Below are 27,894 nucleotides of genomic sequence, written 5' to 3'. Positions count from 1 at the left end.
TTCTCAGTTGTCACTGTCCTAAGCTCGCTGCAACTTCCCTAGACTCTCCCTCCTAGATGCCCTCTTCACTGTGCCCTTAGGGCAGGCAGTTTTTGGTTTTCCTCTTTCATCTTCCCCTAAAATCTTGGCTCTGCTCTTCTTTCCTCTCTTAAAGTTGGAGCTTCCACAGCTCAGCTGTTTTTTTTCTCTTCTCTTTCCTAGTTATCGGCACTCCCTGGGAGAAACTCCTGTTGTTTTGTTAAAAACTATCACATTTTTATGCTGATGCCCCCCATTTATTGCCCAGCCCTCTCTCCAAGACTCCAGCCTAGTGTCCGCCTAGCTCTCTCCTGGTTGGCTCCTTTGGATGTGTAAGATGCTCTCCAATTCGGGGTGTCCAGCACTGGGTTCCTGACCCCCTTCCCCCAAAGAGTAAAGGCCAAAGTCCTCCGGAAGGTGGGCAGGGTCCTACAGATCTCTGATGCACCCCTCCCTTGCTTACTCTGGCGCCGGGGCTGTGTTCTTCCCTAGGACTGCGGGCTGCAGCTGAGCGGGGAGGATGGACGCCGCTGCTACCCCCTGGAGGGCCACCTGCTGTGCCGCCGCTGCCACCTGCGGCGCCTCCGGCCAGGCCCACTTCCCCCACCTGCTGTGCACGTCACCGAGCTCTGAGCTGGGGGCGGGTAGCCCGACCCTGGGGGCGCCTCACCTGCTGTGCACGTCACCGAGCTCTGAGCTGGGGGCGGGTAGCCCGACCCTGGGGGCGTGTGTTTGTGTCTGCGTGCACGCGCGCGCGCGTTTTTTTCGCTCAGGAGCGCGTTTTCCTGCGCACGCACGTGTTTTTGCGCGAGTATATTTTCGCGCGCGCGCCGGCGATGGGTGACCCAGGTCAGTGTCGGGGCTCTGTGTCAGGGTGGGCGCGGCCGCCGGCTCCCACCCCACCCCTACTCCCACCGGCCACCGAGCTGCTGTCCGAGGGGCCGGCCCCGCGGCGAAGCTACTAATATTTATTCACCGTCTGTGCCTCCTCAAACGGCTTCCTTTCTTTCGGGCCCTGGCCGCCTCCCGCCCCCACCCCATCACCCGCCTTCTGTTTCGGGACCCCCTGTGCCCCGTGGCCTCGGGGGCAGGCTCCCAGACCGGCTCTGGGTCACGGGGCTGAAGGTGGCCGTTACCACGTGCAGGGGCGCGGGGTACACGGCCGCCGTCCTCCGACTGGCCTCGGGGCGGGAGCCAGTTACCCTGTGTAGAAGGGGTCTGGGACCCCCTTCAAGAAAGCTGCGGGAAGGCGGGGGTTGCCGGAGGGCACGCGTGTTTGTCTCATAAGCGCCTGGCCCGCTGGTGGGTGGGAAGGGTTCGTTGTTTGGGAGGGGTCGTAGAAGGGGGTGAGGAATGACACCCTTAGGGAGTGGGGCCTACGAAGGAGCCCTCCCTTCGGCCATTGTGGTCACGGCGGGTTTTGGCCACCGGGACTCCGATGGGCGTTTTCAGCCTTCATCCCGCCCCGGTCTTCCCATCCCTGGCTCCTCGTTCCCAACCCCTCTCGTCCTCGGCCTCGGGAAAAGAACACCTCGTGCAGAATTCCAGCCACAGGTCTCGGTCGAGAGAGGCCGCGAGGGGGCGCCCTGCCCATGTGTTACAGGAAAGCACTGTGTATCAGGCTCCACAACAAAAGCGTATGATTTGACTTAAATTAAGTTTTTCCTTTGAGAATATTTTCATTTTCTTTAAAAGAATATAGTTTTCTTCTAAAAACTTGGCCCACGGTTGTTATTTCTTAGGGAAGTTACAAGAAACTCACAAATGTGCAATTTGTATATCGTATATAGCTAGCGTTCAAGTGGTAAAACCTTGTAGTTTAACTACTTTTGTATAAATTCCTCTAAAATCCTAAAATATGTGTTTGCCTTAAAGACTGTAGGCTAGCGTGGGGTTTTGTTTATGTCAGTGTCTTGAGAGCGGTTACCTAATGTGGTATGTGGAAATGGAGATTTTTTTCTCTTCCTCTGAAAGACACATCAGCATTGCGAAGCTTCTCACTGATTTGCACTTGTGGGTGGCCCCTGCGGCGAGAGACCTCCTAATCACAGTCACCATCACGGTGGTTTTTACGGAATATTTTAAGACCATTTGTTCCTATGAGAACTGAACCACCTCGGCTACTGCTCTTGCTCTCCGTTCTCCCCACTGTTAAACGTAAGATCCTTCATCTGGGGGAGCCAGGCCGTAGGAACCAGAACGATGTCAGGCCTGCTTATTGGGAAGCGTAGGAGGGGAAGTGGCAGCCGGCGGGTTCCAGCTGGGCTAAGGCCTGGAGCCCGGGCGCCCTCTAGTGGGCTGAGGAAGGAAGTACATGGTGAGTTTGGCGATCGTTGACCAAATATTTTAACGCAGACGTTGCCCTGAGATACGGGAAGCGTGTGTCTCCTGAGGAAGGGACTGAACAGGATCAAGGTGGCTTCTTGGAGGAGGTGATCCCAGTGGGGCAGGAGACAGTATATTCCAGGAATGGGAGGTTCTTTCTGGCTTTCTCTTCCTCTTGAGCTGGGCTGCTTTGCTTTCTAGCCAATTATTGCAAAGCTTTCTTCTGATTGCTTCCAAGGTCGAAGGCTGCTTTGGCCTCCGTTTCTCCTTGTTGCAAATTCAGCTCTACTCTTTTCTCTTTCTTTGTGTCTGCTGTGGAGGTGGTCCCTGATCTTCCTGCCATGGGGACCACCATCTCTCTCCACACCTGCTCCATCCTGGTTACCATGCTCCCCCATCCAGCTGGACTGAGTCATCACAGCATGGAGCCTCCTTTGAACTCATGTGCCAAACTTTATCAAAAGTCAGAGCCAAGGGAATGCATGACCCTGGGGGGCAGTGGCTTTATCTCTGGCCACACTTTGCCCTTTCTCTTTGGGCTCCATGACCCTCTTTTGCCTTCTCCCAGGGCTGGTGACTGCCACCATCCCTGTAACCCCAGAGCCTTTGCACATGCAGTTCGCTCTGCCTGGACCCACCCCCTGCCCGATGCTTTAATTCCTGGTCAGATCCTTCCGATCTCAGCGACACGAATAAGCCAGGCTTCTCGTTATTACACGTCACCGAACACCCAGAATTGGGGGCCCCGATCTGTAAGCTCTTTTCCGAAAGCAGCATCTTCCAGTCCATTGTCAGGAATTATGCTGACATGATGGTTGTTGAGACTGAGGAAGCAGTGTGAGAGCCAGACCTCAAGCCAGGTAGATTACCCATGAGCCTCCACTGCTGGGTGCCAAACCCACCTGCCCCTAGGATGTCTCCCCTGATGTTGACACCTGCTGACACCTGTAACTGGGCTTTTGTTAACTGCTGTACTTTCATGTACTGAGAGAAGAAGAGTTCTCTTCATGTCCATCTCCTCACTAGAGGGTGGGCACTCCAGGCCAGGGTCTGTCTGGGTTGTTCACTCTTGTCTCCACAGTGCCTGGCCTATGGTTGGTACTGTAACCTGAGGCAGACCCTGCCCTGGCCTTTAGAGTCTCAACTTAGGACCCCTCTCCTTCACTGGTTTGCAAGTCCAAGTACAGCCTCAGTTGCCCAATGAAGGAGCCACAGGTGGGATAGAGGCCCAAGAATGGGTTTACACAAAAACTATACGTGCTGCACATCAAGTGTGTGCCCCGGGTAGTACACACACAGGTGTGCCTTTGTGGATACCCTTGAGTATTGGGTTCCCTGCCGCGCGTGCTCGTGTGTATGAGAGAGAGAGGGAGAGATAGGGAGGTTGTTTGAGATGGGTGAGAAAGAGGGAGAAAGGGAGGGAGAGGAGAGATGGAGATTGGGAGGGAGATGAGAAGGGGCATGAGATTGTGAGACATTGAGAGAGCTAGATATTGTGAGGGGTAACGAGAAATTTTGAGAAAGACATTGTGTGTGAAAGAATGAACGTTTGACAGAGATGGTGGTGGATTGATCAGGAGAGACTGGGAGAGGGAGAGATGGTGAGAGAGACATTGTAAGAGAGAGATTGAGAGAGAGGCTGAGAGACTGAGAGAATGGTGGAGAGAAAGATTGAGAAAGAAATTGAGAGGTGGAATGAACAAGAGGGAGAGAGAGAAAGATAACTGAGTGAGGCCAACAGAACCTAGGGTCCTTTTCCCGCAAGGCAGGGGGCCCCCAGGGCCAGGTGATTTGGAAATATTTGGATGGCCTGGCCCACAAACAGGAAAGGTTCGCCTCTTGTAAGTGACAAAGGCTGTGGTGTGTGTGCACGTGTGTGACGTTAGGCTGGGACAGTGGGCTCTTGGAGCTGGGTCTTGAACATGGGGTGCCTGCATGGTCACAGGGTAGGAGGAGATGCTACTGACCCCTCCTGGTCCGTGCTTCCTACCCCTCTTTGGCCAGGACACACAGATGGGAGCTTGCTGAACTGAAGATACCCTTGAGTGCCTCTGTGAGCTTGCTGTGGAGGGGCTAGAAGGGGATGGGCAGTTGGGGCCGTGATTTATGGGAGGTGCTGGGCATAGGAGTCCACACCACAGATGCCTGGAGAGCAAGGCGGGCCAATCCTGGGAGCCGTCAGCGGTTGAGTGCGGCGATGTGTGGGGCTGTGCTCTCCACCATCTCCTCCCAGCTTCACTCCCATCCCTGAGGCTGGTCTTCTAGTTAGCAGATGCCCCCTGGGAGGAGGGTGAAGGGCTAAGCGTAGGCTCAGCCTGCGGGGGCTCCAGGAGGGCCTTGGGTTGGGGTCTGAGGACAGGTCTGGGGATGGGGGCGGCGCCCAGGTCGCTGGTGACCTTCCACCCAGCAGTTCTGGAGGCCCTGCCCCCGCATGGTGTGTGGGCATATGGGATCTGCATGTACCCGGAGTGGGTGTGGGGGGTACCTGGCTGGGAGAGGGGTGTGTGTGCACGTGCTCTGGGGACTCAGTGACTGCTGGGGGCAGGCCTGGCTTGGGGGGTCTTCCCAACCCAGACCTGTCTCCCAGGAGACAGGGAGGCTCTTCTTCAGCCATCCCAGGAGGAATTCTGTGTGGCACTGCCTCCTGGGGTAGCAGACTAGTCTCACCAGGCCCCTGGTTCCTGGAGACAGAGCCCAGGAAGTGTCTAGGAGCCTGGAGAACCGGGGCAACACAGCTGGAGTGGAGGGTGCCTCCCCGCTCCTATCTTCCTGCTCTGGCCCTGAGGACACTGCTGGGCTGCCCTCCCTAAGTCCGGGCGTTTGTGTCACAGGTGGGCCCTTTCCTGTCCTGCAGGGAGGCTCACCCTGGAGGGCAGAGGGGGCCTGGGAGGCTCTCCAAGGACATCAGGGCCCTCAGGTCTCCCTGGGCTGGGGGGACTATGGCCCTGAAACATCTGGCACTTGGGTGGGAAGCACTCAGCAGTGGTGTTTGTGTGCCTGTCACATATTCACTTGTCTGTCCCTAGCTGCTCACCTGTCACTCCCATCATCCCATACCAGTGCACAGTCTCTACCTGTGCTGTGCAGGTGTGCCTGCCTGTGTCACATACACCTGCCACTGGTTACATGACTGTCCCACAGAATCCACCTTACCTTCCTGAAGTTACCTGCCACACACCAGTCACAGGCACCTGTGTGACCCAGCTGGCTTACTCCCTTCTCTGTGACGGTGCCTTGGCCATCAGCACCCTGTCCACGGTGGAGTTGCAGACACTGAGGGTAGAGCTCAAGCTCAGGGAGAGGCATTTCACCGGCCCGACGTCTACCCAGCCTCCTTCAACCCCAGATTGCTTTGGGAACTCCCTCTTCCACCTGAGCAGCAGTGCTAGTGAGGATTTCCAGGCGTCTTCAGCTGGGCCCTCTGCCTGGCCCGTGGCCTGGTGTGGCCACATTCCTGAGCTGTGTGGGTCTCAGCCAGGAGCTGCTGTCCTCCCAGCCAGATGGGGCCTTTGGAGTCTCAGCCTGTCCCGAACCAGCCCTTCCCGTTGTCCTGCTCAGCCTGGTTCAGCTCTCTCCTTTCACACAGCCCGCTCCGGTCTCCCACGACACCTGGGTCAACTGTGACCCCGGGGATGGGGGGATCACTGACTCTGGGGAGGGGGCCTCCCATCAGGGTGGGAACAAGTTCTCACGGGGGTGGAGAGAGTCCCACTGCCAGAGAGGTGTGTCTTCAGAGAGGCAGAGGGCTGTGTCCATGATGGAGGAGGTCAAACAGCAGCCCCGTACCTGCAGCCCGGGAGGCAGAGAGGCTGCTCCCCGTGTGTTGTGTGGGAGCCACGCGTGTGGGTGAGGGGCCGCAGAGTCTAAGGGAAGGTCACAGGAGCCCAGCCTGGGGGTGTCTCACGGCGAGGGGTCAGGGGGGAAGACTGCATTTAGCTCTGATATGGACTGACTCTCCCTCCCACCCTCTCTTCTGTAAAAACTATGTGTTTATATTTAAAGACTTCGTTATACTTGGTCTGATTGGAAGACAAGAATACCTCATTGGCTTTGGGCCTGAGCACCTGGGTGGATGCCTTCCATTGTCCTGGAGGGCAGGGCAGGTTCACGTGGGTGCATAAGTAGAAAATTCTGTTTTGCCCTTTGGAGATGCCTGCCGTGTGGAGCATGTGAGTTTGGAGCTCAGGGGAGACGTCAGGGCAGGAGATACACGTTTTGGAGCCATGTGTGTATAGAGGTATTTGAAGCCATGGATGAGGTCATGTGGAAGGAGGATGAGATCAGGAAAGAGAAGAGGCCCAGGCCTGAGCCCTGGGGTGTTCCCGCCTGTATCCCTCAGCAAGGGGGATGGAACAGGGGCACCGGTGAGGCAGGTGGGCAGGGGGAGGGGTTAAGGTGGCATCAGAGCAGCCAGCTCTTTCAAGCATATCGGGCAGAGGTGCAGCAGCTGCAGGGGCTGGGGTCAGGGTGAGTTCTCTTAGGACGCCGAGGCCTGTCTGAGGCTCCCTGCCCATGTCTGTAAGAGCGTGTACACTCCATGTGGGCATTCCCAGGGTTGTCTTCCCCACCGGACCCTGGTCCGCATGGGGACGGGGGTGTCTGTGACTGCAGTGGTCACAGCTGTGTCCACTTGGAGCCCAGCGTCCCCAGCCTCCGGTGCTGGGGGATGTTGGTTAAGTGGTTGAGTGAAGGGGTCAATATTGTAAAGCACTTAGAACACTAACAGGTGCATAATAAATGCTCAGTAAAAATGAGTCACTGTTAGCTGCAGACTAGGAAGTAGCTGAAGACGGGGTGACGGCAGTTCAGGAGGCCTTGCTCCGGGGCCCACGGGAAGCCACAGTGCCCGGCTGTAGACTGGACCAGGGTGGCGGCTCCAGGTGCCGAGGGATGGAGGGTTGGAGATGCCCAGCGGCACCATGCAGGTCAGCTTCGTGTTGCCAACACTGCAGCTAGCCCCCGAAACTGGACCGTGTCACCATCCAGGAGCCCACAGCTCCATTACTACCCTGAGCCCAGGTGAAACCAGGAGCGATGCAGGAGGAAGGGGCTAACTTAGGAAAGGAGACTTATCCAACGCCATCAAGACGGTGTCTCTCACACACTCATCCCCCCAGCCTGGATGACGTCTGCAGAAAGCACCGACAGCTTCACTCTGATGACGCAGCCCCGGGGAGAACATTAGCTGAAGCGTGAAAGTCACTGGAGGCCTTTCTGACATCCTGTCGGGCCAGACAGGCGTGGCTCACCGCTGGGTGAGGGAGGCATAGACTCTTTTTAGGCCAGCTGGACCCTCAGCTCAGCGTCACTGAAGATGAGTGTCAGAGCTGCAAACGATGTTTGGAGATCTCAGAGCCAATGAAGGAGGGTGACACTGAACAGCTACAGAGGGACTAAAGGAGCTGGCACTGGGGGAGGAGAGGCTGACCACGAGCTGGAAGAAAAGAACCGTGAGACGGTGACAGAAAATCTTAAGGATGTCCAGGTTGAGGCTGAGACTGGATCCAGAGGCAGCTCAGTATCAGAGGGAATACGGTGAATTTAAACGACAACAGCTGGAAGGATGTAGAAAACCAGGTGCGTTCTATTCCTGGGGAGTGGAGCAAGGTGAATGCTGCTGGGGGCCGGATGGCGTTGCTACCCGTGCCCTGGCCGGTAGACGGGTTTGAAGCTTTAGAGGTTTCTGCGTATTTCCAGTGGAGTCTGGAGTCTCAGACATGTCTGAGGAGCCGCTGTTGTACTGGTCTGGGGGCTCCTTTTTTCTTTGACTATGCAGTGGGGCTTTCCTGGGCTGTGCGCAGCCGTTCAGAGAAGGGGCTGAAAAAGATGAGACATCCATTTATGTCTTCCTTACAGGGTGGATGTGGAGAAAGGCAAGAAGGAAGACGCAGGAGGCAGCGGTGGCTCCTGTTCTACTGAAACCCAGTTCAGCTCTGCGGAACAGCGGACAAAAGGTCTCAAGTTCATGCTGTTGAATCTTAAGTGGGGCCGTGCTTGGGTATCCTCACAGTCTTATAATAAATGAACTCCTTTTTTTCCTTAGGAAGATACTTGCCTAAAAGACTTACATTTTTTGTTTTGTTTGCAAAAAAAAAAAAAGTTTTAAATGAGATTCAGGTGATATCAAACAGCACGTGTTTACAATCCCAAAAAAGACAAAATGCAGAGAAGCCACTTTATTTTAAAATATCCTTTGATAGATAGTTTCCAGAGCTACAGCAGCCCCTGTATAGGGACCAGCCCTTTTCATAGTTTTGACTCTGAACCCCATGACTTCCTTTTCCTCCTTCCCTTCAAAATGACTAACTTAAGTTTGCTTTTTTTTTTAAACCTCAGTTGAATTGAAACCAATGTGTTTTCACTGGATTTTATCTCTCTCAACTTCCTGCACTCAAAATATGGAATGGAAATTTTTGTCTCCATCGAGATGGTGAAATGTATGAGCCACATGTTGGATGACGTGAGAAAATGACATATAAGCTTTGCCTGGCTACCATATGATGTGGTCAGAAGCTCGAAATTTAACACGCCTCTCTCGGTTCTAGTACTGAATGCCCGCTCTGCCCTGTGTTAGAGATATGAAATGGTGTTGGGTACTGTTTGGGTACATACTATTATGTGTAATAAAAGATTTGCTGTAGTCTGAAAAACAAAAGTGAGTTACTGTTATCACTAAGATGAGTCAGTATAGAGTAAGGCATTTCTACAGTTTGTACCTGAGTCCCTGTGTGGGACAGTGTCTGTGTCACTTCAGCAATGGTGTGTATGACTCTGCACGTACATCCTATGTCCGTGAGACCTGCCACTGTAAGGCTAGGGGGACATGTGACTCAGAGACCAGGCATGGTGTGTGAGGACCGCCAGGCTTCTGCTTTTGTGGCCCCAGCTAGTCTGGTTTTGAGGTCACAGCAGCATCCCTGACTCAGGTCAGCTCCCTCCTGAGAAGGGGCCACTGAGCCAACCGTAGACCCTCTGCACATTGCCCCAGGACCAGGGCCCTCTGACCAGCCCTCTCTGCAAGTCCCACCCTGGGTCACATGGCCGTTCTGCGTCTCTTCCCCTCCTTTGTCTGCTTCGGGAGCCCCATCTCACCCCTTGGTGCTGCTCTGAACCTTCTTTGCCTGGTCCCGCTTGTCTCCCTTCCAGCTCTGCTCAGGGCTGGGCCACGACCCTTCCTCACCCTCCATCAAGAGGAAGTGTGGGCTCAGTTCCTCTTTCTCCTTCTCCAACAGAAACTCATTGGCCTGCAGCAGCCCTGGCCTCCTCCTTGCCATGATCACAGGGAGAGTGACCCGAAAGCATTTTCAAGCTGTCCCCACCCTAAAGATGCTCCCTAGACCCGGAGCCCTTTCCTCTTCCTCTCTTGCCCTCCTTTTTAAAATTTTATATTGAGAAATATATTATGGCCACTGAGGCTAGAAAACACAGGTTCAGTTTGAAGGAAAGAAGAACACATGCCAGTGGATCTATTGATAACTTCCTAGCTGGAGAAGTAGAACGTAACCAGCACCCTCCATGTGCCCTGCTCTGAACACCTCTCCCTTGGTTACCCTCTCAGGTGGAGCTCTCATGCCGAATCATGTGTCAATCACTCCTTTACTTCTCTATATTGTCTTACCACCTATTCATGTATGCTTAAACAATTTGTTGTTTACTATGGAGTGCTTTGGGGTTTTATATTGATTGAATCATCCTAAATGTTTTCTTCTGTGTTTACGTCCTCTGCTCACCCTTACATTTTAGCGATTCATCCATGTTTATGTGTTGGTTTAGTCATTCATTTTGATTACTGGGTAATAGTCCATTGATGAAGACACCATAAACGATTTCGCCATCGTACCGTGATAGCTGTTTGGAGTTGTTTCTATTTTATAGCTTTTAGAGAACATATCTATGCATGTTCTTGTACGTTCTTGTCTTGGCTCACATATTCAAGAGCTTCTCTAGGATATATACCAATGAATCATAGGGTATATATGATATTTCACTTTTCTAGATATTGTAAAATCATTTTTCAAAGTGGTTGTAATAACTTACATCCAATTCAAATTCAAGATTACAGAATTTTTACTTATTTTCTTCTACTTTACCTCTACTATATTACATCTAATCCATATTATATATGCATTCACCTATATCACATTTTTTTCCTTTTTCCCCCATATCACGTATTTTTAAGGAGTTTATACTGATCCTTCAAATTCAGGACTACAGCATTTTTACTTAACCTCTTTCCTCTTCTTTGCTACAAATCAAGTGTTCTGTAATATCTATGTTTTCTTCTAGAAGTTTTACGATTTCAGGTCTTACATTTAAGTCTTTAACCCATTTTGAGTTAATTTTTGTGAGCAGTGTAAGATAGGCATCTAGTTTCATTCTTTTGCACATAAATATGCAGTTTTTCTAAGACCATCTATTATTGAAGTAACTATCCTTTCCCCATTGAGTATTCTTGACTTCTTTGCCAAATATTAGTTGCTCTCATGTACATAAGTTTATTTCTGGGCTGTTGATTCTGTCCCATTGGTCTATGTGTCTGCTTCTATGCCAGTACCATAATTTTTTTTTTTTTAAGATTTTTTTTTTTTGATGTGGACCATTTTTAAATTCAATAAGAATTTGTTACAATATTGCTTCTGCTTTATGTTTTGGTTTTTTGGCCCCAAGGTATGTGGGATCTTAGCTCCCTGACCAGGGATTGAACCTGCACCCTCTGCATTGGAAGGCAAAGCCTTAACCACTGGACCGCCAGGGAAGTCCCAATGCCAGTACCATAGTTTTTTGACGGCCACAGCTTTGTAGTACAGTTTGAAATCAGGAACTGCGATGCCTCCAACTTTGTTCTTCTTTCTCAAGATTGCTTTGGCTCTTCAGGGTCTTTTGTGGCTCCATATGAATTTTAGGATTGTTTTTTCTATTTTTGTGAAAAATGCCATTGGAATATTGACAGGGATTGGGATTGAATTTATAGGTAGCTTTGGGTATTATGGACATTTTCACAATATTAATTCTTCTGATCCATGAACACAGATATTTGTATCCACTTATTTGTATCTTCTTCAATTTATTTCATCGATGTCATAGTTTTCAGTGTGCAGGTATTTCACCTCACTGGTTAGACTTTATTCCTAATTATTTTGGTTTTGTTACTATTATAAATGGGATTGTGTGCTATCCTTTTCAGGTAGTTCATTGTTAGTATTTAGAAATGCAACTGATTTTTGTATGTTGATTTTGTACACTGCAACTTTACTGAATGGACTAGTGTTTTGGTGGAGTCTTTAGGATTTTCTGTATGTAAGATTATATCATCAATTTTACTTCTTCCTTTTTAACTTCCAGTACTGTGTTGAATAGAAGTGGTAAGAGTGAGCACCTTGTCTTGTTCCTGATCTTAGTGGAAAAGCTTTCATTTTTTTCACCATTGAGTCGATGTTAGCTGTGGGCTTGTCACATATGGCTTTCATTTTGGTGAGGTACCTTTTCTCTGTACTTAATTTGTTGAGAGTTTTTATCATGAAAGGATGTTGAATTTCATCAAATGCTTTTTCTGCATCTGTTGAGATGATCATATGATTTTTACTCTTTCATTTTATTAATATGGGGAATCACATTTATTTATTTGCATATATTGAACCATTTTCATCCCAGGGATAAATACCACTTGATCATGGCATATGATTCACTTAATGTGCTGTTGAATTTCATTTGTGTATATTTTATTGAGAATTTTGCATCTATATTTATCAGGGATTTGGCCTGTAGTTTTCTTGTAGTGTCCTGATCTGGCTTAGGTAACGCTGGCCTTGTAAAATGATTTTGGAAGTGTTCCCTCCTCTACAGTTCTTGGGAAGAATTTGAGAAGGATTAGTGTTAACTCTTTTTTTTTTTAATTTTTATACTTTTATTTTTAGTTTTTATAAATTTATTTATTTATGGCTGCATTGAGTCTTTGTTGCTGCACGCGGGCTTTCTCTAGTTGTGGAGAGCGGGGGCTACCCTTCCTTCCTTCCTTTGGTGGTTAAGTCAACGTGTCCCACTCACCTCTGATATCTCTACAACCCAGGTGACAACTTTGATCCATCCAATTAAGGGGGTTGATGCTGAGGCATGACAGCGTTTATCGTGTTATAGTATTTTAAAATTTCATATTTTCCTGATGCCTCAACATCGTCACAAACAAGCTAACGTATGATAAGGCTGGTCCACTCCACAAGTCCCCCTTCTTGCCGTTCCATGACCGTAGCCTAGTGGCGTTCCAGTGCACCAGTGAAATCTGCTCAAACCTTTTGCTTGTGTGCTCGTCCCTGACCCCCTGTTATGGCCCTTGCCCATGGGTCCTCAGCCGTGTTGGTGGAGCCTGTTCCCTTGGTGCTCCTCCCACATGGTCCCCTGTGAGGTGTGCCGTGTCTCTTTCTCTGGGACCTAAGAGTATAATGAACCCTTTAATTTCGTATGCCTCTTTGAGCGTCATTTTCGCAGCCATGTTGGAATGACCCTTAAAGACCCCACAAGGGGACTTACTTCCCATTTACAGCACCCCAGCCCCCTTGGCCATCTGTGGGGGCACACCCAGCCATGGCCCTGTCCTTACCCACCTTTGGAGCACTTTATCTTCTCTGAGTCCTGCTAAGCTCTCCCACTGTGCTTTGCCGTTTTGTTGAAATCTCAAATCCTGTAACGAACCCCTTCCCACTGTCTTTGATATTGTGACGTGATCAATTTTCACATCTCTCTTTTTTTTAATTAATTAATTTATTTTTGACTGTGTTGGGTCTTCGTTGCTGCACGTGGGCTTTCTCTAGTTGCAGCAAGCAGGGGCTACTCTTCGTTGGAGTTCACGGGCTTCTCATTGCAGTGGCTTCTCTTGTTGCAAAGCACGGGCTCTAGGCACGTGGGCTCAGTAGTTGTGGCTCGCGGGCTTAGTTGCTCCGTGGCATGTGGGAATCTTCCCAGACCAGGGCTCGAACCCGTGTCTCCTGCACTGGCAGGGAATTCTTAACCACTGCGCCATCAGGGAAGTCCCAATTTTCACATTTCTTTATCCTCCGGTTTGGTCACTGGTGGGAGAGAACACGAGTGAAGGGGTTCAGCCCATCAGCTGTAACTGGAAGTCTATATGATTTTACTTTTAGTGGTGTGTTGACATGCTGCCGTGGGTTTCCTTGCGTGAACATGTTCCATTTTGGGCTGCCTTCCTGTTGGCTTGGTGTGGCCAGGACCCCGCAGATGCATCCAGGATGGCTGACTCTGAGAAGTTGTTGCCTGGCACAGTGGAGACAAGAAACTCAGCCTGGGAAGCAGTAAGTGATGTCTGCCTCCACCCCATGCCTCCCAGGACTAGCAGTTCCTGGGGGTCCTGGAGGTCTGGATGGAATAGGGGGTATTTACTGCCCCAGGACGTACCCTTGTACTCCAAGTCTACAGTGGGGTATTAGCTAGAGAGACGCTTCTACAAAATCAACACTCTGGCCGTGGTTCCCCAACGTTTTCCAAGTCAGGACTTTGGCATTCTTTTTAAAACAATTAAATAGAAGTCTCACTTTAAAATTGTCTTTCTACAAAGCAATGTGTCTATACGCTAGCCCATTAGGACAATGTAAATAGTTTACTTCTTGTAAAACGTTGTCTGCTTTCCTACTGGATATTTAAGACATTGTTTTGTAAATCAGTAGTGATAAATAATGTAGTAGCCAAGTTTTATCTCTGGTCTTAATTGCATACCTAGGATAAAGTCCTAAAGGTGGAAATGGTAGTGTGAATGGTTTTCAGATCTGTAATGATTCGGATACACACTGCCACCTTACCCACCAGATCCTTTGTGCCTACTGTCATTCCCTTCAACAATAGGAAAATACCTTTTTTTTTCTTATGTCCTCACTTATCCCTGGGTACTGCCAGTTAAAAAAAAAGTCTGTTCTTTTTTTTTTTTTTTTGCGTTACGCGGGCCTCTCACTGTCGTGGCCTCTCCCGTTGCGGAGCACAGGCTCCGGACGCGCAGGCTCAGCGGCCATGGCTGCGCTCCGCGGCATGTGGGATCTCCCCAGACCGCGGCACGAACCCGTGTCCCCTGCATCGGCAGGCGGACTCTCAACCACTGCGCCACCAGGGAAGCCCCGTCTGTTCTCTTTTGGGGAAAATGTTTTATCGTGTGTGCATTTTTTGATTATTTGTGAGAATGAACATCTTTTCTACGTGATGGTCATATGCCTTTATTTTTTGTGATTTTCCTATTAATGACCCTTTTCAAGTTTTCTAGTTTCAAGTTTGAATGTTCTTAAACCTTTACTCTTGAAGAACTTTCAGAATCAGTTCATCACATTACAGAAGAGAAAAAATATGTGTTAGAATATTGATTTGAAACGCTTTCCAATTTTAGATTACTTTGGGCATAGTTGATACCCTTTTAATACTGAGTAATCCCTTCTAGAATGCAGTTCATGTTTTCCGTGTATGAAAGCTATTTGATATCAGTAATGCTTTGTGGATTAGGGTCCTACTGTGCTTCATTTCTTTCTTTCTTTTATTTATTTTTTTCGGCTGTACTGCGTGGCATGCAGGATCTTAGTTCCCTCACCAGGGGTCGAACCCGTGCCCCCTGCAGTGGAAGTGTGGAACCCTAACCACTGGACCGCCAGGGAGGTCCCTGTGCCTCACTTCTTTCTCTGGCACTGCTTCATTGGTCAGAATCCCAGACTGACGCTAAACAATTGTGGGGTGATGGTGTGTTTTCTTTTCTCCTGGCTTTCGTGGGAAGGCCATGGAGACAGGTCAAGTTCCGTCTTCACTGTCAGTCTGGTTTTGGCTGTCGGTTTCATGATGAACCCAGGAATTGCACTTTGATAAGGCAAATAAGATAAGAAATCTACTCCAACTTCAAGAATGTTTTACGCACTGTGTTTGGCATTTACCTGTATTTGAAAAGAACTGCATAAATGTGTGAAGGTAGAGTCCTGGCATGCATATGATTTCGGGACAACTTACAAAAATTATGGGAAAACATTACAGTTAATTTAAATATGCTTTTTCTGAAATGTTGATTGTTGCAAAAATTGTATAGCGACTTACAGAGAGGCAAGGGCATCCTTGGTCTTGGGTGGCTCGGGGACCTGGGTCATGACCCTTGCTCTTATAGGGACAGGACTCAAGGGTTAGTGCCTTGCTGGTTCTCCCTAACTTCCTGTAGTTGCACTGCTGTGGCTTTTTTTTTTTTTTTTTTTTTTTTTTTGTGGTACGCGGGCCTCTCACTGTTGTGGCCTCTCCTGTTGCGGAGCACAGGCTCCGGACGCGCAGGCTCAGCGGCCATGGCTCACGGGCCCAGCCGCTCCGCGGCATGTGGGATCTTCCCAGACTGGGGCACGAACCCGTGTCCCCTGCATCGGCAGACGGACTCTCAACCACCGCACCACCAGGGAAGCCCTGTGGCTTTTTTTTTTTTTTGGCCATGCCATGCGGCATGTGGGCTCTTAGTTCCCCGACGAGGAATCGAACCCTTGCCCCCTGCGGTGGAAGCGTGGAGTCTTAACCGCTGGACCATCAGGGAAGTCCTGCTGTGGACTTCTGTCCGTTCCAGATGTCGGGGCAATGTAGAAGATGGGTAGAGAAGGTCGAGGCAGGGAAGGAGGGTGGTGGGGTCAGGGGCAGCAGATTAGGCTGACTTGACAGTAGGCTGGCTCCTCCCAACTTCTCTTCTGAGGTCAGTACCCACCACTTCCCCCTTTAGCTAAAAACACAAGCCACAGCTTGGTGAATGGCATGTAATGTCAGACAGCCTTGCCCCGCAGAGGTACAGGTCTTGGGGTGGGGGCAGTGATTCACTGGGTCTGGCTCTGAGCCGGCACAGCCAATAGGATGGAGGGGGCAGCAGAGCAGCTGCCGGAGAAGGACTGGGGCTGCCCAAGGGTCCACGCAGGCAGTTGCCAGTCTGGATAGGCAGGCTGGGCAGCGACCGTGGCTCTAGTCAGAGCTCTGTGTCACAGAGCCCATGTCATTGATGTGTTCCTGTGGGGAGGAAGCTGAAAGGAGGGGTCTTCCGGGAAAGAAAGCAAGGAATATGGGAGTACCAGAGAGGGAAGGCTAAGCATCAGAGGGCTGAGGCCCAGCACCCCAAGGTCACCATCCTGGGCAGCTGCCCATCTGCCCTGAGATTTCTTGATGAGAGATGGGTGGTTGTTTGTGTTAAACAGAGGTTATCAGGGAAAATGGTTTGTGCTTTTGAAGGAGGTCAGGGGCAATGAACAAGAGAGTGTGTGCGTGGCCCCAGACCCTGCTGTCCTCAGCCCTGGCTGCACCGTGGCCTGTGCCTCGTGGGTCTTTGTGGTGCTGGCCACACAGTCCTGGAGTTGTGAGGCTGTGCGGACTTCCAGCTCCGTGGGCTGTGTTCACCAGCAGGCTACGTGTAGGTGTCCTTGCCCTTGGTGAGAAACTTGTTCCTGTCATCCAGGAGTTGGTGAGAGTTTTAGATGGACGCTGAGGGGAGGGAGGGGCATGGCAGCCGGGTGCGCCCCCTCCCCACAGGGCTGCAGGCGGCATGGTCCAGCTGAAGACCTGCGGACAACTCTTGCCTGTGGGTGGTGTGTTCCTTAAACTCCCGGTCTTTGGGGCCTGGCTGGGAACACGACTTGAGCTACCCGCCGGGAGCACTGGGCCTGACATGTGGGTTCAGGGGCTCCTGATGGCCGCCCTCAGGGATTCCTCTCCCCACGCCTCCGACCTCTCCTGTGGGGCAGGAATTCAGGCCACTAAGGATGGGAGGAGGGAGGGCATTGCAGACGGATGCCCTGAGCATCTGGGGGAGAACTAGTGAATGAAGCGACGTTAGGTTGGAGTGTGTGTCTCTGCACGTGTTAGCGCGCGTGTGTGTGTGTGTGTGTGTGTTCTGTCTGCAGTAGGGCTTCTGGCTAGGAGAGTGCGTGGGTCTCGTTTTGTATGATGGGCATAAAGCTTGGTGTGTGTGGTATGTGAAAATTTAATTGTGTGTGTGTGAGTTGAATGCTGTTGGGAGTGTGTGAGTGTGTGTTTGGGGGGGCACGTGAGACTTGCAGTGTGTGTGACCGTGTGATTGCAACAGCCCATCTGTCTCAGAATATGTGTTTGTGTGTGTCTAGAAGTGCATGCGAGACCGTATGTGTACAATGGGGTGCATGTGATTATATGAATATGATTGCGGCCAACAGTCCCCGGCTGAAAACTCACACAGCTCCGTAAATGGAGGGCATTCAGTCCCACGACCACATTCATGCAGAAACCAGTCTGGCCGGGCAGGCAGGAAGCCTGGCCGAGGGTGCCCAGAAATAGCCATCAGCACTGTTGGCTCAGCTGGAAGACCATCCAGTTCCCAAAATGACCTGGGCTCAGAGGCAGGGAAGTCAATGCCAGACCTCACCCTGGACTCCAGCGCCAGCTCCCGCTCTCAGCCCCCGCTCTCAGCCCCCGCTCTCAGCCCCGAGGAGGTCGGGACTCTGCAGTCATCACGAGGAAGTGGGTGACTCAAGGCCATGGACCTGGGGGCATGGCTGAGGGGCCCAACACCAGTCAGTCTGCCCCATGATTTCCTCTGACTCCTGCAGCCCTTCTTCTCTGCTACAGTTGAGTGGAACTACGTGCTGCTCTGATGTGTTTCATTGTGTCAGGTCCTGTTGTGTTATATTGTGTTGTGAAAACTCCCTATCCAGGTCCCTCTGGGGCCTCACCTATGAGAAGCCCCCAGCCCCTTCTCGGCCCTCAGGAAAGGCCTGTTTCCCCTATGCCTCTGTTCCCCGGCTCACCCTGCTTGGTCCTCGCACTGACCCCTTGGCCCCTCACCTACCATCGATCACCCCCATTCTGAAACTAGCCCACAGTTGGCCCCTGTGGCCAGACTGGGCTGTGGAGAAGAGCCCCGGCCCCAAACAATGCATTCTTCACACAGCTTACTTCCTTTGCCTTTCTGTGGCCCGGCGGGTGGGGAGGTGGGGAGTCTATGGACATCCAGGGGCTGACCTAAGGATTCTGGGGCAGGAGTCGGATAGGGACTGTCAGGCAGAGACCTCAGTCTGAGATTGGAGCCTGCTGACCGGGGAGTGAGCACAATAGCACAGGGGCCCCCCGGAGGGGGCGGGATGGGTGGGCACCCTGGTGAGACCCCGAGGAGGCTGCCACTGGGAGCAGTTCGTTTGGAAGTTTGGGCCTCAGCAGACTTGACAATCTGACTGCACCTGCAGCATTTGCAAGAAGCAGCGGAATAGGCACTTTGCTGTTCCAGCTTCTTGCTTTAAAGCTCCTGAAGGGAGCCGAGAGGGTAATGGCATACACATACACGTTCAGCACGCACAAAGCACGCCTTCTGTAAGAGATGTGGTGTCCAGAGCTTTTGCGCGCCTGGCTCTAACCCTGCCTGGATGAGGGCACGAGGCTGAGTGTGGGCACAGGAATTCAGTGACAGCGATTGAGAGAAGGCCATGAAGGAGCGTGAGACCACCAGGAACCTGTTAGAGAGTGAGCTTCTGCTTCTCCCTTCCAGAAAAGGAGCGCTGACCGGGGCCAGCACCTCTGTTGTCCCTGCTGCACCCCGCTGGTGCTCATAAAGGTGGCTGACCCAGGCTGCTGGTCCACTGGCCAGGTGCCATCTTGACCTCTGCCGTTTGCTCCAGCTGCCAGTTTCTGTAAGCAGCTCTTTGACCCGCCTCAGTCTAGATTTTGTAGTAGTCCAGTTGACTTCCTTCCTTCCCTTCCTGCTCCGCGTCATGCGGGATCCTCCCGGACCGGGACACGAACCCGTGTCCCCTGCATCGGCAGGCGGACTCTCAACCACTGCACCACCAGGGAAGCCCAAAGCTTTAGTTCTTGACTCTGGTAGAGAGAGTTCTTCCGTTTTGGCCTTGTTCCAGAGTGTCTGCTGTTTTGGGCCCTCTGCATTTTCATGTAAATTTAGAACCAGCTTGTTGAGTTTGACCTAACCACGCATTAAATCTGTAGATCGATTTGGAGATAATTTTAAAAAATTTAAGATATTTACTATTCCTCTCTATGAAGATGGTACATGTCTCCATTTGTTTGTCTTCATTATTTTCTCTCAGTAAAGTTTTATATATCTATTTCTCTCTATATCTATATCTGTATCTCTTATTCATTTATCAGTTCATTTATCCTAGGCATCTGTTATTTTTAATGCTGTTGTGAATGTTATCTCCTTTGAAAATGTAATTTTCTAGATGTTTGTGCTGCCATATAGAACATTTTAATTATTCTATACTGACTTACGTGCAGCACTTAAAAGACTCTCTAATATTTTATCTGTAGGTGCTTTTGGACTTATATAACTGTATCTAATACCTGTTCATTTCTTCCTTTTCCATCTACATAGACTATTCTTCTCTTGCTTTACTGCATTTGTAGGCTCTCTAGTACAATGTTGAATAGCAGTGGTAAAAGTAGGCATCCTTATCCTCTATCTAGACCCAAGGGAAGGTTTTTGCTTTGTTTTATTTTGTTTTTGACAGCTTTTTATCTTATATTATTATTGTTTGTTTTGGCATAATTTCAGGCTTACAAGAAAGTTACAAAAATATTATGAAGTATTTCTGGCTACCCTTTATCCAGATTCAAAAGGATAGCGTTTGGTATTTCACCATTAAATAGGAAGTTTACTGTGGGAATTTTTTTTGGTAGACACTTGTTATTAGATTAAGGATATATTCTTTTGTTTCTACTTTCTAAGGGTTTTTAATTTTTAATTATTTTATTTATTTATATTTTTGGCGGTACCGTTCCCCGACCAGGGATCGAACCCGCGCCCCCTGCATTGGAAGCATGGAGTCTAACCACTGGACGGTCAGGGAAGTCTCTCTAAGAGTTTTTTTAATTCAAGAAAAGATGATGAATTTTATAACACATTTTCTGCATTTATTGAAATAAACATATACTTTCCCCCTTAGTTCTGTTGATGTGATAAGTTACATCAAATGTTTTTCTAATATTAAACTTACCTTGCATTTCTTGTATAAATCCTTGTTAATCAACATATAGTATCCTTTTTTTAGTCTTAATGTTTTTTAAAAAATATTTATTTATTTATTTGGTTGCACCAAGTCTTAGTTGCGGCAGGCAGTCTTCTTAGTTGTGGCATGTGAACTCTTAGTTGCGGCATGCATGTGGGATCTAGTTCCCTGACCAGGATCGAACCCCGGCCCCCTGCATTGGGAGCGTGAAGTCTTATCCACTGTGCCACCAGGGAAGTCCCAACATATAGTATCTTTTTGATATGTAATTTCACATACTTGTTAATATTTGGCTTAGATTTTTTTGTCTATGACCTTGAGTAGTTGGATTTTGATGTCATGACATTAGCCTCATTACATTAATTGGGGTATTTAGTGATGTTTTCCATTTGTTCCAAGAGATCTAGTTTCCCCCTTTCCCCAACCTGCTCTGTACCCCAGGATATGGCCTTTTTCGGATTGTGTCACTGGGTTACTTTGTCTTTTGGTTTTTGGTAGAGGCTTAGAGTTTAAAGTATAACTAAGTTCTAAGGCCATGGGGGTGGTTGCAACAGCACCTCAATCTACACAGGAATATTTTCCCCAACCTGCTTCTTCTCTTGAGTGTCTCTGTGCTGTTCCCCCATCACCTCTCCAGAGCTCCGACTTCAGGAAAAGCCAAGCCCCTTCTAGGCCCACCGTCCTGGGCCATTCGCACAACCAGTCCCGCACCCCTGCTGCCTCTGTGAGCTTATCCCTGCCTTTCTTTCCTCCCTCAGTGACCTCCTTTCTGCCCCTTGACCAGACCGAGTATGCTTCTGTAGCAGGGCTTTTGCATGTGCTGCACTCCCTACCCGAAATGCTCTTCCTCCAAGTGGCTGCCTGCTTCGTTGCCTCATTTCTCAGGTCTGTTCAAATATCACACGTCAGAGAAATTTCTCCATACTGGTTTTTTTTCTTTTAATACGTTTATTTATTTATTTTTGGTTGCATTGGGTCTTTGTTGCAGTGCGCGGGCTTTCTGTAGTTGAGGTGAGCAGGGGCTACTCTTCGTTGCGGTGTGCAGTCTTCTCATTGCGGTGGCTTCTCTTGTTGCGGAGCACGGGCTCTAGGCACGCAGGCTCAGTAGTTGTGGCACACAGGCTCGGTAGTTGTGGTGCACAGGCTTAGTTGCTCCTTGGCATGTAAGATCTTCCCAGACCAGGGCTCAAACCCACGTCCCCTGCATCGGCAGGTGGATTCTTAACCACTGCACCACCAGGGAAGTCCTCCCCATACTCTTGACCCCTTACATCAAAGGCGCTGGCTCCCTCCTGCCCCCCATGGCACTCTCTTCTTTCCCCCTGCTTCATCTTCCTCCATAGCACTTCTTGCCATTGGTTGATTGTCTTTCACTCCCTCTTCGATGTATAAAGAGCTGCAGGAGAGCGAGAGCTTGGCGTGTGCTGCTGCATCCCCAGGACTAGGACAGGGCCCAACCCTCAGTGGGTGTTTCACAGTGTTTGTTAGAATAATGGAAGGAATATTCCATTTCTCTGGAGTTGATAAACAAGAATATTTTTACTTCTATTTGCTGTAGATGTGCTTGTGAATATTGCCTGGGATTAATTAAGTAAGGTGAAGGTTTATAATATTTTGATAAGTCAGAATTAAGTAACTTTTTGTTGGAGGCCCCTGGCTGGCCTTTTCTCTGAGTCACCTTTGGCAGAATAAGGTTTGCTGAAGCCCAGAGTTGAAGTTGGGACACAAGTTGTGTGACCACAATCAGAACCTTATGCCAGATAGGATTCACATCTGGTAATTGCTCTTGGCAAGGAGATACCAAGTATTGAGCTCCAGCTGTCAGCTGGTCTCCGTGGAGCCCTCCCTTGCCATGGCTACTGATGCCTGGGGGCCATACCTCTGAAGGTCACCCCATGAGGGGCTCAGGTGGCTGCAGATGTGCCTCAGAGTTCCTGGGCAGGAACGTGAACACCATATGGGCCAGGCTGCACATGCTTGCCCTATGTGTATGTGGGACGGGACTTCAGTGTGGTGGGACACCTGGGCACGGGTCACACGCCTCCTGTCCTTCAGAAGACACTGCCTTCCATCCCCTCCCCAGCTCTGTGAGATGAGGAAGCCAGTAGCTTGGAGTGCTGAAGTAACACAGGTCGCTGCTATGGGTCCAGCCCAGTGCCCTTCCGAGGATGCCACAAGACCATCTGAGACGTCCCCGGATGGTGGGGACATTCGGTGAGGTCAGAGCAAAGTGCTGAACAGGGTCAAGAGAGGAGTGGCAGCAGATGTTGTCCTTTCCTAATGCAAGTTTTTTTCAAATAATATTTTAATTTGGGATAATTTTAGATTTATAGAAGAGTTGCAAAGATTTGTTAAAACTGAGAAACAACATTGGAACATTACTGGTAACTAAACCCTACTCTTTATTTGGATGTCACCAGGTTGTCCACTAATGTCCTCTTCGGGTTCCAGGATCCAATATACAACCTATGCACACTGCATTCATTGTCTTGCCTCCCCAGTCTTCTCTGCTCTGTGGAGTGACTCATTCTTTCCTTGTCTGTCATGGCCTTGGCAGTCTTGAGGAGGACTGGCCAGGTATTGTAGAATGATCCCCAAGCTGAGTTTGTCTGCTGTTTTTCTCATAATGTAGACGGGGGTACAGACTTTGGGTTTTGAGGAGAACACCACAGAGGTGAGGTACCTTCCCGTCACCTTACAGCAGGGTATATATGGCAGCAGTATGTCTTACCACTGGGTATACCAGCCTTGATTACTTGACTAATGTTGTGTTCGCCATGTTTCTGCACTGTTTTCCCCTTCCCCTACTGTTTCCTTTGGAAATGAGTTACTGAGTCTAGCCCACTCTCAGGGAGGTCAGGGCAGTAAGTTCCCCCTCCTGGAGGGGATAATCTACATATATGATTCGGAATGTTTCTGTAGGGAATGTTTGTCTCTTCTCCCCCATTTATTTATTTAATCATTTATTTATAACAGTACGGACTCACACATATTACTTTATACTTTGGGTTATCATCTAATATTCTGTTACTTATTTTGTTGGCCAAACTGTTTCCAATTTGGACATTGGAAGCTTTCTCAGGCTTCCTTCTGCTAGAGTTTTCAAGGACCACCTCATCTTGTTTGCACCAACAAACTGCTTTCCTAGAGTGGAAGGTTGAACTTGACTCTTGAGAGAGTTTTCAGCGCATGGAACGGCACCTCTGGTGGACCCAGCACTCTGGGCCTTAGGACTCCCATCCACAGTGGCCTGTAAGGCTGTGGGCCTCAGAGACTCTGATGCAGGAGTCAAACCCCACAAACCCACAGCTGTTTACTGATGCTTCTGGATAGGCTATGCAGTCCAAGCACCTCTTGGGACCAGATGCACTGACGGAGGAGGGCAAGACAGCCAGGAGAGGGGGCAAGCCTGGAGCCACTGGGAGTCAAGAACGTGCCCAGGAACTTGCTCCCTTAAGGATCTGAGCAAAGCTGGCGGCACGATAAAAAATTACAGAACTACCGGCCCCTGGGAAAACCCACATGGCTGCAAGTCCTGTGAATTCCCTGGTAGGGAGTGATTCAGACCCAAGGCTGGTGTCCACCAGTCCTCGGGGCCCAGTCCAGAGACTGCAGCAGTTAAGATATTTAGGGGGCTTCGGTAAGGTCCAGCTCCTCATTCTTTTTTTTTTTGCGGTACGCGGGCCTCTCACTGTTGTGGCCTCTCCCGTTGCGGAGCACAGGCTCCGGACGCGCAGGCTCAGCGGCCATGGCTCACGGGCCCAGCCGCTCTGCGGCATGTGGGATCTTCCCGGACCGGGGCACGAACCCGTGTCCCCTGCATCGGCAGGCGGACTCTCAACCACTGCGCCACCAGGGAAGCCCCCAGCTCCTCATTCTTATCTCCAGGACTTAACCTTGGGGAAAAGGTAAGGATTCTGGATAACCTTTTGTCTCCCTGTAGTGGTGTAGACCTGCCCTTGACTCTCCTGTGCTTTCCTCGCCACAGTTCGGGAGAGTACTGCCTTTGGAGCCCGGATAGGCTGGGGGGAAGGATGACCAGGAAAACAAGATGGCTGGGGCTGGGTCAACAGAGCATTTCGCTCAGAATGGAGCCCCTTAGAAATGTCAGCTCCAGCTGTTCTTTGGCAAAGATACCACCACGTCTCCTCCAGGAGCTCTGCTCTCGGAGTAGGAAGGGATTCCCACACTAAACACCCGCAAGGGCTGAGGAAGACACCTGCACCAGGTGCCTGCCCACAGGCCTGTGGAGCTCCCGGGAGGGGTGTGGGCTGGGCTAGGCTCAGGGAGCTAGTGGTTTATAAAGCAGCAGAAACCCTGCCCTGAGCAGAGCATCCCAGCGCTGACACGATGAAGGGAACACTGCTTGTGCTGGCCTTGCTGGTGACCAGAGAGCTGACCTTTGAGACGGGTGAGGGTAGGAAGGAGGGTACAGATGGTCTTCCTGACCCTTGCCCCATGCCGTCTCACTGCATCCTTCCGTAGTCATCTCCAGGCAGCTTCTAGGGACAGATTTAGAGAGCAGCTGGCAGATCAGTGCCCAGGAGTCCTGCAGAAACCCCCTGAGGCTTTCAGGCTTTGAATGCAGGGGGAGGTCATTAGCTGTGCACACTGTGAGGGATAGTTAGTTGGGGGTAGCGGTGCTTATTGGAAGGGAAGAAGCGGGTAGGCTGGTGTGCCTGGGGGCAGTGATCAAGGGCAGAGGGGTCTCCAGTCCTAGCCCCTCTAGCTGCTCCCTTCTGCTGGGAGTGCCTCATAGAGAATGTTTTCTGTCTGGGATATAACAGTCCTGGGAGAGGGTGGATCTCAGTGGGAGGTGAGTCTGGAAGCATTGGATATGTGAGTTACTACCAAGTGGTGGGGAAACGCGAACCTCCTACCCCGGTGCTTCCTTTGATGAAGTGTTTTCTGTCTGTGCTTACAGCGGAAGCTTGCCCTATATTTTACAGAGTGGTTAGCACTGTGGTCCTCGGAAAGCAGGACACTGTTGGACCTAGCCCTTGAAACAGTTGGCACTACTGAACGGGAAAAAGCAGACATAGAAAAACTCCAGGATTGCTACAATTAGTTGGGATTTCTGGACAAGCTCAAGCCTCTGAAACTCATGGTAATTTACTCTCCCCATCCGCCACCATGATGACACACATGCAGCATATTGCAATGTGCCACACGGTAATAGACCGTGCAGTCATGGGATATGTGAGAGACAAGAGCTATAAACAATGAAACACGTAAACCTTTGCTCCACCCTACGGCACGTATGTTATGCAACCACAGTCCACCTGCACAGCCAGCCTCTTCTGCTACCGAATATGTCTACAGCGTGCCAGTTAGCTCCCACACAACAGCGGACTCTTATCAATGCAACACACCAAGTGTGTTGACTCGTGATTTTTTCTTGGTGAGGGGAGTTAGCACTGGAGGAGTAGAATTTTAATCTTTGTCAGGAAAGGAAGAATTCAGCTCATACGCACTAGGAGTCCTGTCAGAGCTATTTTAGGAATATTGAAAATGAGCCCCTGCCTTTAGACTCTTCTCCCAGGAAGGGACTCCCTTGGCTTTGTAAGGTTTCTGGCTTGTGGCCACTTCCTTCCTCGTGTGCCCACGTTGATGGCTATTCCTCTGGCTAAGAGCCCCACTTCCACTGACATTGTCTCAGTGCCTACAGGCCAGAAGTCCACTCAGGTGTTTGGGGGCCTGAGGCAGCTTCTAGCTACATGCAGCTGCTCAGCTGTGCTAGTAATGTTATCTTCTGAGGAAATATCTTTCTTTCGTTGTTGTTCTTGTCATACCTCATGCTACCAGATAGGTAGTCTGTCTTTTACCCTATTTTCCTCAAAGTGTTGATACTGCATAGCGAGACGTTTTCCCATAAAGCAGAGTTTCTTGCACTAATATAAGCACACAGGGCACATGGGGCTGTTTACATGCACATTCCGTACACCCAATACACCTGACAGAAGGGGCTCAGGTGCAGGAGACGTGACACAAACCCCGCCTCTGCTACCTTGCTCCTCCCTCAGGACCAGCCCCTGCTACGCCCTGCAGAACCCTTGTCCTCTCCTCCCCTCCCTGGCACGGCTTGTTGCTCTGTCTCCATCCTGACACCTGTGCACAGGTGATTAGGGAGCCGTCCTCCTCCTGGCCGGCCTGATGGCAGCCCCCTCTCCACTGGTGGGTCTGTGGGCCAGAGGTTCTTGCTGGGGATGCAGCTGAATCACTGAGGGTGAGGTGTGAGGTGTGAGGTGATCCTGGGGAGACAGGGTCGCCCTGCTGTGGGCTCAGGTCCTGTCCCTCCTCATCCTACTCTCTCCCAGGGTTCCATCCTCCTCAGTGATGAATGTGTTAACTATACAGTGTCCACGGCGATGGATAATATTCTAGGAGACATTTGCAAACTGCTCCCCTTGAGGAGATAATCTTTGCGAGTGATGCCTGGTCTACGCTTGGTCTTCCTGCCCTGTTCTCCTTATCAGCTGAAGCTAGAATCCAAACACCTGTCCCCACCTGACTCTAATAAAATGGCTGCCGCTTCGCTCAGCGTGCCCACTGTCTGTGTGCTGTGCGGGGAGGATGTGAGGCCCCGCAGGAGATCTTGGGAGATGGTGAGAAGTGACACATGTGGTCATTGAGAGCATGGGGACTGGAGTCAGAAACAGGGTAAGCCTAGGCTCTGTCCTTGGCAAGCTGTGGCACCATGGGCAAGTTTGCTGTAACTTTCTCAGGCCATTCTCTCATCTGCAAAATGGGGATTGTGTGTGAAGATTAAGCAAAATAACACATATCTAAACCCCGACTTCACCAGCCTGGAAAGATAAAAGTGTTGTCCGGGGCCACTGATAGCATAGTATATCTCCCACTCTGGCCTTTATCACAGTTGCAGAGCCTCTAGTCCTTTAAATGTCCCTCCAGTTATTGGAGGGTGACTCCGGAGATGACCTGAGTAAGCTCATCGCAAGTCCCCTCTTTTTCCTACTGGCATTCACCATTTTCTACTTCTTAGGTGGATGTCTTCTGAGGAGCCTGACCTTTCTTCAAGGACACTTAGTACCACTGCTGTCCTTGGGTTCTGCCACTGGGACCAGGACCCCCATGAAGTCTTGGGCCAGGAGGGAGGGAGTGGATGGAAGAAGCTAACCCAGAGGCAGTGTTGTTGTCATGGAAAGAGCTCAGGCTCTGGAGTCTTAATTGCAGGATGTGCCACATGGGGCACGTGTCCCGAACCCTCCGAGCCTACGTCTAAAAGCACGAAATGGGTAATTGCGTTACCAGTAGGAGACTTGTGAAGCTACAAGGAAGGGACTAGGCTTTACCTCTGTCTCCTAGGGTCTAGGGCAATGTCAGCTACAGGGAGCATGGCCCGCAAAAAGAGTGGCATAACTGGTAAAACCTCTCTACTGTCTGGCCAGGTGGGCAAAATAAGGTCACATACCAGGAGCTGAACTTGGGACCTGGGGCTAAGAGGCCAGGGCCTTGAGCCTGGCTCTTCTTTGACCTGATGGCTGAACTTAAGTATTTCAATTCACCCGTTTGTTCATTCTACACCTTGATTTTTACATCTGCCAAGTGCTGG

General features: G+C 50.3%; 1 protein-coding gene across 2 annotated transcripts in view; it reads left to right on the top strand.

The window, feature by feature from the left end:
* WTIP (WT1 interacting protein) overlaps nt 1-8,943 on the top strand; it is a 31,092-nt gene extending 22,149 nt beyond the window's left edge. Inside the window, exons 8-9 of one of the 2 annotated variants that reach the window (XM_082676695.1) lie at nt 8,200-8,297; nt 8,680-8,943. In XM_082676695.1, coding sequence (XP_082532821.1) covers nt 8,200-8,262 — 63 coding nt within the window. In that variant the 3' untranslated portion in view covers nt 8,263-8,297; nt 8,680-8,943. Of the gene's footprint in view, nt 1-510; nt 1,721-8,199; nt 8,298-8,679 lie in introns of those variants that run through there. The other variant, XM_082676694.1, reaches the window with a different exon arrangement.
* Nucleotides 8,944-27,894: the final 18,951 nt, after the last annotated feature.

This window comes from Grampus griseus (genome assembly GCF_964374135.1).
Source record: "Grampus griseus genome assembly, chromosome: 19".
Classification (NCBI taxonomy): domain Eukaryota; kingdom Metazoa; phylum Chordata; class Mammalia; order Artiodactyla; family Delphinidae; genus Grampus; species Grampus griseus.
This window is presented reverse-complemented; position numbering and strand designations above follow the sequence as displayed.